The 14,279-nt window shown below is 43.5% G+C and overlaps 2 protein-coding genes across 3 annotated transcripts in view; one reads left to right on the top strand and one right to left on the bottom strand.

Moving 5' to 3' along the window:
- LOC110000062 (voltage-dependent calcium channel gamma-6 subunit-like) overlaps positions 1 to 14,279 on the top strand; it is a 91,032-nt gene that overhangs the window by 68,615 nt on the left and 8,138 nt on the right. The window lies entirely within an intron of this gene.
- cacng7a (calcium channel, voltage-dependent, gamma subunit 7a) overlaps positions 1 to 14,279 on the bottom strand; it is a 35,384-nt gene that overhangs the window by 13,938 nt on the left and 7,167 nt on the right. Inside the window, exons 2-4 of the mRNA XM_020655240.2 lie at positions 8,096 to 8,291; positions 6,440 to 6,526; positions 4,653 to 4,793 (exon numbers count right to left, since the gene is read on the bottom strand). Of these exons, the coding sequence (XP_020510896.1) occupies positions 4,653 to 4,793; positions 6,440 to 6,526; positions 8,096 to 8,291 (424 nt within the window). The remainder of the gene's footprint in view (positions 1 to 4,652; positions 4,794 to 6,439; positions 6,527 to 8,095; positions 8,292 to 14,279) is intronic.

The raw sequence follows: 14,279 nt of genomic DNA, 5'->3' as shown, positions 1-14,279 counted from the left end.
TCTGTCAGCTCCGTGGATTTGCTCTGTCAGACGCCCTGCCCCACTGGGTTTGTTTCTGGAGCATGAGCGCTGCCATGAACATGCTCTACATGCATCACAGGAAGAACTACAAGATCACAAGAGACTACAAGATCACAGGAGAACTACAAGATCACAGGAGAACTACAAGATCACAGGAGAACTACAAGATCACAAGAGACCTATAAGATCACAAGAGACCTACAAGAACACAAGAGACCTACAAGAACACAAGAGAACTATAAGATCACAAGAGAACTATAAGATCACAAGAGACCTACAAGAACACAAGAGACCTACAAGAACACAAGAGAACTACAAGATCACAAGAGAACTACAAGAACACAAGAGAACTATAAGATCACAAGAGACCTAAAAGAACACAAGAGACCTACAAGAACACAAGAGAACTACAAGATCACAGGAGAACTACAAGAACACAAGAGACCTACAAGAACACAAGAGAACTACAAGAACACAAGAGAACTACAAGAACACAAGAGAACTATAAGAACACAAGAGACCTACAAGAACACAAGAGACCTACAAGAACACAAGAGAACTACAAGAACACAAGAGAACTACAAGAACACAAGAGAACTATAAGATCACAAGAGACCTACAAGAACACAAGAGACCTACAAGAACACAAGAGAACTACAAGAACACAAGAGAACTACAAGATCACAAGAGACCTACAAGATCACAAGAGAACTACAAGAACACAAGAGAACAACAAAGAACACAAGAACAAGAGACTACAAGAACACAAGAGAACTACAAGATCACAAGAGACCTACAAGATCACAGGAGAACTACAAGATCACAGAGAACTACAAGATCACAAGAGAACTACAAGAACACAAGAGAACTACAAGATCACAAGAGACCTACAAGAACACAAGAGAACTACAAGATCACAAGAGACCTACAAGATCACAAGAGAACTACAAGATCACAAGAGAACTACAAGATCACAAGAGACCTACAAGAACACAAGAGAACTACAAGATCACAAGAGACCTACAAGATCACAAGAGAACTACAAGATCACAAGAGAACTACAAGAACACAAGAGAACTACAAGATCACAGGAGACCTACAAGAAACACAAGAGACCTACAAGATCACAGGAGAACTACAAGATCACAAGAGACCTACAAGATCACAGGAGAACTACAAGATCACTGGAGAACTACAAGATCACAAGAGACCTACAAGATCACAGGAGAACTACAAGATCACAAGAGACCTACAAGATCACAGGAGAACTACAAGATCACAAGAGAACTACAAGAACACAAGAGAACTACAAGATCACAGGAGACCTACAAGAACACAAGAGACCTACAAGAACACAAGAGAACTACAAGAACACAAGAGAACTACAAGAACACAAGAGAACTATAAGATCACAAGAGACCTACAAGAACACAAGAGACCTACAAGAACACAAGAGAACTACAAGAACACAAGAGAACTACAAGATCACAAGAGACCTACAAGATCACAAGAGAACTACAAGAACACAAGAGAACTACAAGAACACAAGAGAACTACAAGAACACAAGAGAACTACAAGATCACAAGAGACCTACAAGATCACAGGAGAACTACAAGATCACAGGAGAACTACAAGATCACAAGAGAACTACAAGAACACAAGAGAACTACAAGATCACAAGAGACCTACAAGAACACAAGAGAACTACAAGATCACAAGAGACCTACAAGATCACAAGAGAACTACAAGATCACAAGAGAACTACAAGAACACACAGAGAACTACAAGATCACAGGAGACCTACAAGAACACAAGAGACCTACAAGATCACAGGAGAACTACAAGATCACAAGAGAACTACAAGAACACAAGAGAACTACAAGATCACTGGAGAACTACAAGATCACAAGAGACCTACAAGATCACAAGAGAACTACAAGATCACAAGAGACCTACAAGATCACAGGAGAACTACAAGATCACAAGAGAACTACAAGAACACAAGAGAACTACAAGATCACAGGAGAACTACAAGAACACAGGAGAACTACAAGAACACAAGAGAACTACAAGATCACAAGAGAACTACAAGAACACAAGAGAACTACAAGATCACAGGAGAACTACAAGATCACAAGAGAACTACAAGAACACAAGAGAACTACAAGATCACAGGAGAACTACAAGAACACAAGAGAACTACAAGATCATGAGACAACGCTGTTGAAGTTTAAAGTTCAAACTTTGTTTCAGAAGAAACACTGAAACACTGAAACACTGAAACACTGAAACATGAGATCTGTGCTGTCCTGCAGCGTCTTCACAGAGAGCAATTATCTGGATTGAAATCCCCTCGTCTGTTGAGCCAGCAGCTGGAACAAGGTGAGGTCTGACAGGCTGTCAGCTGCACACTCCTCTAACTGCTGTCTCTTTATCATTACGCTTTAACAAGCCCGCTTCTCTTCTGCTGCTCGGCTGCTTTTTAACATCCTACTTAAGCCGACAGGTGAGGGAGGAGTCTCAAATCAAACCTCAGCCTTTTCTAGCTGCTTCTTCAGCCCTGATGAGCGACGGTCTGCTGGGTCTCTCGCAGCGATCGTCGCCGAGGTTTACAGCGAAACTTATCAGGAAAACAAATCACTGCCTGTCGACATTTTCCTCAAATCAGGAAAGAGAGACTCCCTGTTCTGGTCCTAACAAAGAGGATTTTTGAGATGGCAGACTAACACAATGCAGAAGGCCTCATCCTATCCAACAGATAGATCAGATAAAACATAAAGAGAATGGAGTAAAGAGATATCATGTTGATGTTTATGGGATGAGCACTGAGGTCAGTCCTTCCTTCAGTCTGTGCCACATTTGACCACATTCCCTCCAGGCCTTCCTTCGATGTATTGTGTTTCAGAAATGGGATGAGACTGTGACATTTAACCAACAAATCAGTTCATCTCTCGGTCCAAGAGGATGTTTTTTAGCCAAAATGTTTAGATGTTCCCTCCGGGTGTTTCTGAGAGATCACGTTCAAACAAATGGACAACCCAGAATCCTCGAGCCTGCAGCCACGGCTGAAGAGTTAAAAATAGTTGTTCTCTTTCTAGTTCCCCAAAAGGGCGTTTGTTTGGACAGTAAAATAAAGCTCTTCAGATCAGACTTTACTCTGTCCATGTCAAATGAAAAAAACACAGGGATTCAGATTGAGACCAAACTGATACCATTTATTAAAATCATTTTTTATAGAATTGGTTTTTAAAGGTCACATATTCTCCTCCTCTTCTTCAGTGTAAATAAGTCTCAGAGCTCCTCAAAACATGTGTGTGAAGTCTCTTGTTCTAAATCCACTCTGATCCTGTATTTGATCATGTCTATAAACCCCTCTATTTCAGCCCTGCTCACAACAGGCTGTTTCTGTGTCTGTACCTTTAAATATGTAAATGAGCTGTGTCTGACCACGCCCCCTCTCTGGAAGGGCTTGGGTGTACTCTGTGCTTTCTCGCTCCATGTCCTATTGTTTACGGTGAGAAGGCAGACTCAGAGGGAAGAACAAACACCTAGCTGTGGGAGTGTCACCCACCTGGGGGAGGGGCTACTGCCCTTTGTGATGTCATGAAGGGAAAATCTCCAAACGGCCTGTTTGAGCACACATTTTCTGAAAAGTGGAGCAGACAGAAGACGGAGAGGATGGACTTTTCTCATGATTGGGGGGTTTGTAGACGGACTAGAGACACGTGTTAGAGTTAGAGGAACATGGAGAAGTGGATTTAGCAGAACATGTGACTGAAATCTGTTGACATTTATTTTAGGCCATGCAGTTATTTTATTTCTAGCCAATTAAAGCCATGTTTTACCAAATGAGTAAAGAACCGATTAGTTACCGAGCAGGTACAAACTAATCTTCTTAAACTCAGTTTTTTTTAAATTTGTGTTCCTGTGATTTCATCTGTTTTTATCTGGTTTCTTATCGCTAACCAGAAAAAGACCTGAAGTTATTCCAACCAGTTTGTGTTGATGAAGAACAAAAAGCTCTGAAGGTCTTTGTTTTAAAGGTCAAAATCTGAAAGAAGAAAAACTGCAGCATCAGCGTCTTAACTTCTTCAATCTGCGATATAGAAACTCTTCCTGCCGGCTTTTTTTTTTTTTTTATCTGCAGTAATTGGACACGTTTTAAGTCTTCAGCGTCACCGTGCTGAACTGTGAAGTCTGCAATTTAAAGTGAGACAAGAAAAGAAGTGACCTGAGAGCCGCCGAGGGAGAGTTCACGGTCGAGTTTAATCACTTCATAGGAAAACCTTGGAGACCAGCGGAGGAGGTAGAAGAAAATCCTGTGTCTGCTCAGCGTGATAAAAGTCACCTGCTTTGACTTTTAGTAAAAACACATTTTGTATTTTTATATTTCTACCCTCTACTCTCAGAGAGCTGTGTGCAGAGGTTTGTCTCTCAGGCTGCTCTGCAAAGAACATGAAGCAGAATAATCAGAAACATGAAGACGAGTCTGGAGGTGATCCACCAGGGTTTAAAAATGTGTTTCATTGTTTGCAAATCTCGTTTCTAAGCACAAAACTAAAGAAATCTGTAACAAACAACACGTCCAGACTTCAGACTTCATGTTTCCTTTTAGGTGTGCGCGTGGTACCTGAGAGTATGAAGAATATTCCAGAAACGAAGGCGAGGATGGTGCGCTGCGGCCGGATGTGTCCGATGTTGCTGATGATGAAGGCGGTGAAGACGAAGAGCAAGGAGACCATGGGGAAGGGAGTGGCAGTGCGGACCATTTCTGGAGGACAGAGAGGATTATGGGAGAGAAGGACGGAGATTACAAAAAATCATGCAGAGAGAAAAAAAGTTTAAGAATAAAGACCTGATAGGAGCAACTGAACGCTGTGTGTGGTCGACTCTGAACGTGCACTCTTTACATGCACCCTTCTGAAAGTGAACTCAAAGTCAGGTTAAGTCCAGGTGAGCTGATACTTTAGCACAGGTGGCCAATCAGATTTTAAAGGGGGGGTCCTGACCTCCCTGTTGGACACGCCCCTGCACAAAAGGTCGCCTTGCAAACCGAACGATGACAAGAAATGTAGAGAGTGATAGAACAGACATTAGTCAGAGTGAAATAATTTGTTATTGTCACTGACAGGTTTTAAAAAAGGTGTTACTGGTGATGTGTGTGTCACTTTTTTGTTTTGGTCTGTTTTGTTTTGGGTTTGTGTTTGTGTTTTTTTTTTTAATGTGGGTTGCTTGTTTTTTGTTGTTTTATTTTTCTCTATTACAAAAGAATTGGGCAAACTAAGATATTATTATAACCATTTTGTTTTCTTCTTCTGCATTCTATTATTGTTTTGTATGTCATTATAAAAAAAGAAAAAGAATAATGATGTAAGAAATGTTTGGATAAATGAACTGTGTTTGGATAAATGAACTGTGTTTGGATTGCCCAATAAACACAAATTTGCCAAACAAAAAAAAAAAAAAGGTGTCACTGAGGTTGGTGGTGAAGCGGGGCTCACTCAGGGTTCCGTTGAGGTACTGCATGTTTTATTCAGGACCCCGTCCCACAGAGAGACGCTTCACAGGTGTGACTTATGTGTGTGTACCTGAGGACATTTATCTGGCATTAAACGGACCAAACGTCTCCCCCCCCGCGGTGTGCTTCACTTCAAAGAGACAGAACAAACTGTTGCAGCGAGAGAGCTTTGAAGCCGGTTCAACGAGTCAACATCTTTAAATCATTCAAACAGCTCAAAGACAAAAAGTGATTGGGGGGGGGGGGGCCTCAGCCAGCTCCTCACATTCAGTTACTGTGTACACAAAGTGTGGGATTTTGTTTGTATTGTTTCTGTTGTGAGAGTTGATCGTGCAGATTCATTGAAGTTGGCAGCTGGTGCATTGTTCTCTCTGATTGGTCCATGTGCTGGAGGCAGATCCTCAGAGCGCCCGGCTGCAGGCCGACTGATCACTTCTTTGTAAACATTTTTTTAAAGAAGTGAAAAAAATGTACAAAATCTCCTGTTACATAATTTCCCTGTTCAAAATGATATGTTCTCTGTTAGTGCGTTCACACCTGCAGAAAACTCCTGAAAACTCCTGCAGGAGGAGCTGCATGTGTGAACACAAACAGAGTTTCTCCTCCAGCCTCCTCGTGTTTATTCTGCAGAAAGTCAGAGTGAGCTGATGTGAGAACGCAGCAGGATGCGAGTGGGAGGCGGTGGTGACGTTTATTCCCTGTGATCGCTGCACTGTGTGAACAGACAGGTCAGGAGAATCTCCGGAGCACTCCTCCTGAAATGATCTCGATATTTTCAGGAGTGTAGATGTGAAAACGGCTTGATTCACATCAAGAACATCTGACTGCAGTGTGTCTGTGTTCTGCTTTAAATCGTTTAAAGAAACATTTTTGGTGTGGTATGTCGGTGTTTGACTTACTGAGGATGTTGGCTGTGTTCTCTGTTGTGATCTCGATCTCGGGCTCGGTGAAATACTCTGAGGCCACACATCTGCCCTTCTCCGGTCCTGGAAGAGAAAAGGAGGGAAAACATTTAGACAAAAAAATATGAATGGAGAAAGAGAGAGAGAGAGGAGTGGGAGGTGGTCGTGTCTGATAAGATGAAGAACAGAATACGGCAAGAACAGAAATAAGGGCAGACTGAGAGGGAAGGAATATCTAAAAAGGTGGAGGGGGAGGGGGATGGAAAAAGAGGATGAAAACGGAAGTGAGAGAAGAAGTGAATTAGAGGTGGTGACAGATGGAGGTCAGAGGGCTCAGGAGGAAACAAGAGAGAGAGAGAGAGCTGAACTGAATGCAGACACCATGATGGACTTCAAACTGTGGGCCGAGCGATAGATAGAGAGAGAGAGGGAGGGAGAGGGAGAGAGAGAGAGAGAGAGAGAGAGAGAGGGAGAGGGAGAGAGAAAGAGAGAGAGAGGGAGAGAGGGAGAGAGAGAGAGAGAGAGAGAGAGAGAGGGAGAGAGAGACAGAGAGAGAGAGAGAGGGAGAGAGAGAGAGAGAGGGGGAGAGAGAGAGAGAGAGAGAGGGAGAGAGAGAGAGAGAGAGGGAGAGAGAGAGAGAGAGAGAGAGAGAGAGAGGACACCCTCACACACGCACTCTCACAGCCGCTCCAAATGCCACCAGCGTTCTCCTCCTCTGACCTTTTGTACCAGGCGTCAGACTAACAGGGAAACACAAACATGGCCGCCTCCCCAGAGCAACACCACAGTGACCCGAGACACACACACAGACACACACACACACACACACACACACTGCTCAATGAGGACAGATATTTGTGTCTGTCGGCCCACCCTGAGTCCCGGGCCACCATCATGATCTTTAACGGGAGCATTGAACCAGAGGGGAACCGTCTTCACCGACTCTACGCCTCTCCATCGCCCTCCCACCTTCTGCTACCCGTCTCTGTTCTGTTTTTGTCCTTTGTTTTGCTCCCTCCGCCGTGTAAAGCAGCTTTGGATCCCTGGAAAGGCGCTACATAGATTACATCGATTATCACTACTATTGATAAACGCAGCTTGTACAGCACAGGATCAGCAGAGTAAAGGAGGAGCTGTGAGAGGAAACAAAGTGCTTCAAAGCGACTCGGCTGTGGACTGGAGCCGCCTGAGGGAGCGTTACATGTGAGTTATATTTAAATAAAGTTAAACGTGCAGGACGTCAATACTGCCGCTCCACCAGTCGATCTCCAGATGACATCATCACCAGCAGGAGATGTCAGCACCCGTCTCGAGGGTATATTTGGCTTTTGTGCGACGCGAGGAGGTCGAGATGGGTCATCAATCTTCATATACAGTCGGCGTGCTGGCCTTGCCTAAGAACCCCCCCCCCCGAGGAGCTTTATAAACGTGCATGAAAGAATAGAGGAAAAGAATGTGAGGACGCAGTAACACAGAAACCTGCTGCCAACAAACTGGTAAACAAAAGATAAACATGGTCAAGTGTATTTATCAATGTGACCTTTAACCTTTTCAAGTTGCAGAACCTGAAAAATTACAAAAAAAAAAAAAAAAAAATCTGCAGTAATTATTTTAAATTTATTTGCAAAATCAGCAGAGGGATTTGTTGCCGACCTGCGACGAAGCAGACCCTCCACAGGCCCGAGTGCAGCGCCATCTTGACCTCGGTGGTCTGGTTCTGCTGCAGGACGATCCCCTCCTCCATCAGCAGCCAGTAATCCGTCGACACGGCGACGCCCACCAACAGCAAGCCACACGCCCCGAAAACAGACGAGAGCAGCGTCAGGGCCCTCGTGCTGAACGAACTCATCTGTGGAGAGAAAACAAAACAAACTCAGATCAGATGTTAGCTGAAGAGGAGGAGAGAACGCTCGTTATGTTGTTTCTTAATGAGCCAATAAGGAGCGAGGGAACAGAGGAAGTCAGAGAGAGGTCGATGGAATCAAAATCACAAAAACAGGACGTGAGGAACAGCGGGTGATGAGAGGACCGAGAAGGATTGATTTCATTTATAGATTTAAAAAAAAAAAAAATTAAACAAGCCCATCAGGGGGATCAGAGGGCGAGCGCGAGGAGCATCTGATTGAAATCTTTCTCGACTCTCATCGACTTCAGCTGTTAAATATGCATGTGATATCAGCCAGGAGAGAGAGGACGACCTCGGATGAACCAGCACCAGTTTGAGGGGTTTTTATATCCGTCATGCTCGCTCTCAGATCAACAGCAGAGCAGAAAGCAGAGCGGTTACTAAAAGAAGAAAAAGAATGAAGAAGGAGAGCGTTAGAGGATACATGACGCTCCACATTCAGGGACGTCTGACACTTTGAGTACATTTCTACTAAAGCAGAATCAAGAGGCAGGACGTTTGACAAAAAAACAAAAAAGGATGAACGAAGTCAGGTATGGCAGCAACGGTGTGTGTGTGTGTGTGTGTGTGTGCTGATGATGTCATAACGAGTGTCTGTTCGGATCGAGCAGGTGAGACCGGCCTGTCAGGCTTCCAGCTCACATGCAGTGCAGTCTGATGCTCACTAGGTGGAAGACACACACACACACACACACACACACACACACACACACACACACACACACACGCACGCACGCACACACACACAGGGCCTCATCCATCCAGCCAAAAATGGAGGTCACATTCAGCCTGCTGTGGTGTGAAACAGGTCGTGACCGAGCCAAGATGAAGAATCATCATCTTGTGTTTAGGGGGTGTGTCACTCATTTAGACCATAACAGCGGGAAGGCTACATCTGTAACCGGGGGATAAAAATCAAACTATGAATGAACGTCTTCCTCTTCATCACAGAAATGTTTCTTCATATTTCCTCTTCAAAATGATATCATTCACATGTTTTAGTAACAGGAAGTTCATTGACTGTTCCGATGTTGAGGCTGAGGTAGAGCCGATAAGAGAAGTCATGACGATCAGAAGTGAGCAGATAAGAAAGAGAGAGAGAGAAAGTGTGTGTCAGGCGGCCGAGCGAGGACGAGCAGTGACCTCATCACTCGAGCAAAACGCTGCAGAGCACATTCTGCAGAGGAGTCGCTTACTCACACATGAGTCACACCTTACAAATATTTGATATGGTGAAACACCTCCCGTCTGCGCTGAACCCAGACGACCCCGGGCTCCCTGATCATCAGGTGTGTGTGTGTGTGTGTGTGTGTGTGTGGCCTTTTGTGACCTTGAAGAAGAACTGTGCAGCTTTAAAGTATTTCACACTTGATTTGTTTTTCAGGACCTTGAAGTTACTTCTCTGTGATCTCTAGATGAGACTTTACTGATCCTGGATCGGACTCAGCCAGTAGCCCGTCATGCTCACTGCCGTCCAATCAGAGGCCCCCCCTCAATGTAAGTGACGGGAGGCCTCAGCCAATTTATTTTAATTGGTATTGTTTTTGAATTAAGTGTTTTGTTTTGTTTTGTTTTAATTAATTACTTTGTGAAAGAGGGGCAGATATTATAAGGTTAGTCTTCTTTCAGCTCCTTTTTCATTCAAAATTTGCGATTTTATGTTTGTTTGTTTTTCTTAACTTTATTGTTTGTTTGAATGAAATAAAATTTACACACAAAAAAAATACATTTAATTTACTCAGAGGCAGAATGTGAAACTTCCTGTCATGGGTGCATTCATCGTCTGTGATAGAAATATCTCAAATCGTACTCAAATGGAGCTCTGTGGTGAAACATGTCAGTTAAGGGATCCTTTTTTTCAAGGTTTATTTACATAAAGATAAATAATAATCCATCCAAACCAAATACTCTGTCCCTTATGAGGAACTTAAAAAGTTGTCAACCCTTCACAGTGTGCTACTTGTGGTTAAGATGTGTATCTGTGTCTGTGTTTGGAGTCATCTAAGTTTCTCGTCGTTATACTTTCAGGACATCTGAATAAAGTTGTGTTGAACATGTAAAGTTTAAAAAGTTAGACCGTCGAGTCTCTCTTCTTTCTGCAGAGTCGATTAAAGACTCTGTGAGACGTCGGACACTTTCAGAGACGTCAGCGTCTCTCTCTCTCTCTGGATGAGACAGAAGTGATTTGTGTAAATAAGCGTCAGTCTTTAGTGCTGGAAATGTCAGGCTCAACACAAGAGGCAGAGTGATGCTCAGAGCTGCTGAGTCAAAACACACAAATCCATCCTGGGCTCAGAGGAGAGGAGACGCAGCTCATCTCACAAATCTTCTTCTTTTTCTTCTTCTCCTTCTGCAAAGTAAAAACATCCAAAAGGCACAAATCTGTTCTTTCCCATAGAGCAGTAACGACAGCTTCAAGTGTTTAGACCTGCTGAAGATGGAGAGTCCACAGGATGAGACCCTCGTTCATAAGAGGACTTTCAACAGCTGGGATCGACTCCAGCTCTGAGCGACCCCCCCCCCCCCCCCCCCCCCCCCCCTCAGGATAAGCAGAGGATGACACAGGAAGTGATGGAAGACGACTTTCTCACCCAATTACAAAAAATATGCCGAGACACCAACACACTGCAACAAAACATCTTTTGTGCCCGTGATGTCGATTATACTTTATCTTACCGAAACAAAGTGATTTGAACAAGAATTGTAACTTCTGTTTTTTATATATTGGCAAAACATATTCTACCATAACCAGAGCCCAGAGCTTCCTTTAAGAGGCAGAAACCTGGAGCAGAACCAGACTCATGATGAACAGCCGGCAGCTGAAACTGCGCCAAAAATAAATCTCCTGCTCACAGTTATACATATTTATGTTTTAGTTCTGATCATTCTTTGAGCATGTTTGAGGAACACAAACGTGAAGAACATGAGCTGGATGAATTCTTCATGAACCAAGTGTTACAGAGAGCTCACACGCACACACACAACTCTGGAAGTGTCGGCTGAGATAGCTGACCACTAATTGGCTGCAATGGGCCTCTCGGTGTAGTTGAAACCTTGAGAATAAAACCACAATTCCCAGGACGCACCAGCAGCTAACTGACTGTGTGCAGGAGAGGTTATGAATTACTGATGAACAGAGGAGCGGTGGAGGAGGAGGAAGAGGAGGAGGAAAAAAATAAAGTGGAGTAGTGGAGGGTACAGAAAAAAACACAAAAAGTGAGGTTTCAAGAGTTGACAGGAGAAAGGGGATGATGGAGGAAAGATGAAAACATCCATGTGACCAGATGGGACAAAGGTTAAAACACACGTCTAGTCTGATTTATGTCCCAGTGTTCATGTTTTCTGAGCCGCTTTTTATTAGTTATTCAAAGCGAAAAGAGGGGGGATGTAACGCCACGATCCAAAGCTCTGTTAAATCATTCAGCGTGCTAAACTGTATTAGCGAGAGGTAGAGGAGGAAAGGCAGGAGACAAAACAATACAGTCATTGAATGATCCAGAAACATGAGCGGTTATTCTACAGTTCCACCAGCCAGCTCGACTCTGCACGTCTTTCAAGGTTAATCACATTAATACCCATTCACACACCACTGACGAAGCGGGGGGGTTAAGTGTCTTGTCCATCAGGCATGTGTCTGCAGGAGCTGGGGATTGAACCCCTGACTTTCTGCTTGAGAAACGACCGACTCTACCACTGAGCCACAGCTGCCTCAATAACACAATGGAAGGAGAAACAGATGTGTTGTCCATATTAATCTTGAGGTAAAGGTCCAGTCCAGCAGTCAGCAGCAGCATGCCGGGGAGCTGTCCACCACTGTGGTGCTGAAATCTTCACCACATTCAAGAGCCACGATTCTCCTCTTCTGTTTGCTCTCTCCGTCACTCGTTAATGTTCATCTCTGTGTGGGCAGAATATGGAAATACCACATGGAGATAACTCTTCCAGACACTTGAAAACGGAAAGGAACGACCCAGAGATGATCCCTCCTTTCACAGAGTCAATGCTGATATTAAAAGATTTTCAAAATAAAATAAATAATTTTTCAGACATGTTGATGATAAGCAATGTTTTAGCTCCGGATGTGTGAGATTAGCGTGTGACATGCATGGGTTCAAATCCGACTTCAGCCCGTTTTTCCTGCATGTCACCTGTTTTCTCCGTTAACTGATTTTGAAAAACTGCTGCGTTGAAGACTGAGCTGACGCTTTGTCACACGCTCCGCTGAGCAACGTTTTCTCAAAAATCAACATCGCTGAAGGTTACACTTAATCCACCAGCTTTTCTTTTCATTTTCACACACACACACACACAGGCTCGACAACATCCTGGTAACATTCATCCCCTTTCTTGTAGAGTCGTTATTAATTCTGTTTGATTTTATTGCAGGCTTGGAAGCATCCTCATTGAAGTCATTTTAATGAATGAGCGTGCGTTGCTAATTAAAGCATTAAAGCATGAACGTCCAGCGTAGGAGTTATAATAAGGTTCCTTAATCAGGAGCTTTGTACGTATGATTAATTTCCGGATATAGGCTGTTTACTTAATAAAGAGCACATTGTGAAATACAGCTTCAGAGACACTATTTTTATCTCCCATCAGTAAGCCTCCTCATTGGTGAATAGAGAAGAAAACAAGAGATTAAGTAGAGAAAGGATTCAGAGCCAATAAATGAATCAAAGATGAGATCACTGTGCAACTTTTAGTCTCAAAACTTTAAAAGTACTCAAAACTTAATTTCTCAATTAGTTTTTTAAGGGTCCACATATTTAAAATCCACTTCCCCATGTTCCTCCAACATGTCTCTAGTCCGTCTACAAACCCCCCAATGATGAGAAAAGTCCATCCTCTCCGTCTTCTGCCTGCTCCACTTTTCAGAAAATGTGTTCTCAAACACACCGTTTGGAGACTTTCCCTTTATGACATCACAAAGGGCAGTAGCCCCTCCCCCAGGTGGGTGACACTCCCACAGCTAGGTGTTTGTTCTGCCCTCTGAGTCTGCCTTCTTACCGTAAACAACAGGACATGGAGCGAGAAAGACTGAGTACACCCAAGCCCTTCCAGAGAGGGGGGCGTGGTCAGACACAGCTCATTTAGATATTTAAAGGTACAGACACAGAAACAGCCTGTTCTGAGCAGGGCTGAAATAGAGGGGTTTATAGACATGATCAAATACAGGATCAGAGTGGATTTAGAACAAGAAACTTCACACACATGTTTTGAGGAGCTCTGAGACTTATTTAAACTGAAGAAGAGGAGGAGGATATGTCACCTTTAAATGATGTGATTCCTGCTTCTGTTGTGACTAACTCTTAAACCTGATGTAAGAAAGATTAACTGCATTCGTCCTCTTCATATATTGCGCATATTTATTTAAGAGATGGGCCATAAAATAATGAGAGCAGTCAAACGGCATACATTCAATTAGGAGAGGATAAATAATGATGGACAAGCAAAGAGAGAAGGCATGAAGTCAGGTGGGTGAGAGGAAGGTATTTGGTTAGAGTGAAATGATAAAGGTATCTTACTATATGATCAGAGATTAAGGAAACATGCTATGTTGAAGTGCTGGCTTCTCTGACAACAATGCAGCAGCCAGTATGTCCTCCTTCTAACTTTAGATTCTGCTCCTGAATGCTCTGGATTTGTTTAGACCAGAGAAGGTAGGCGCTTTTAAGACACCCCCACATGGCCGTTTTGGACTCCCCTTGGTTTGTCAGATATGAGAGCAGTTATCAGGTCAACAGGTGTTGCAGCGATGGAAGCGGTCAAGAGAAGTGGTTCAGATAGAAGTGATTGTACCCGACCTAAAAAGCCTCTGCATGTTTTCTAATAAGCTCCACGAGCAGAAACGTGCTCAAACTAGGATCAATATTGGAGATGCTTTAGAAAAATGGAGAGAGGTTAGAACACAGAAAGGTTTACAGACCCATG

Source organism: Labrus bergylta, chromosome 19 (assembly GCF_963930695.1).
Source record: "Labrus bergylta chromosome 19, fLabBer1.1, whole genome shotgun sequence".
Classification (NCBI taxonomy): domain Eukaryota; kingdom Metazoa; phylum Chordata; class Actinopteri; order Labriformes; family Labridae; genus Labrus; species Labrus bergylta.
The sequence above is the reverse complement of the archived record's forward strand: the minus strand, read 5'-3'. Positions and strand labels throughout refer to the sequence as shown.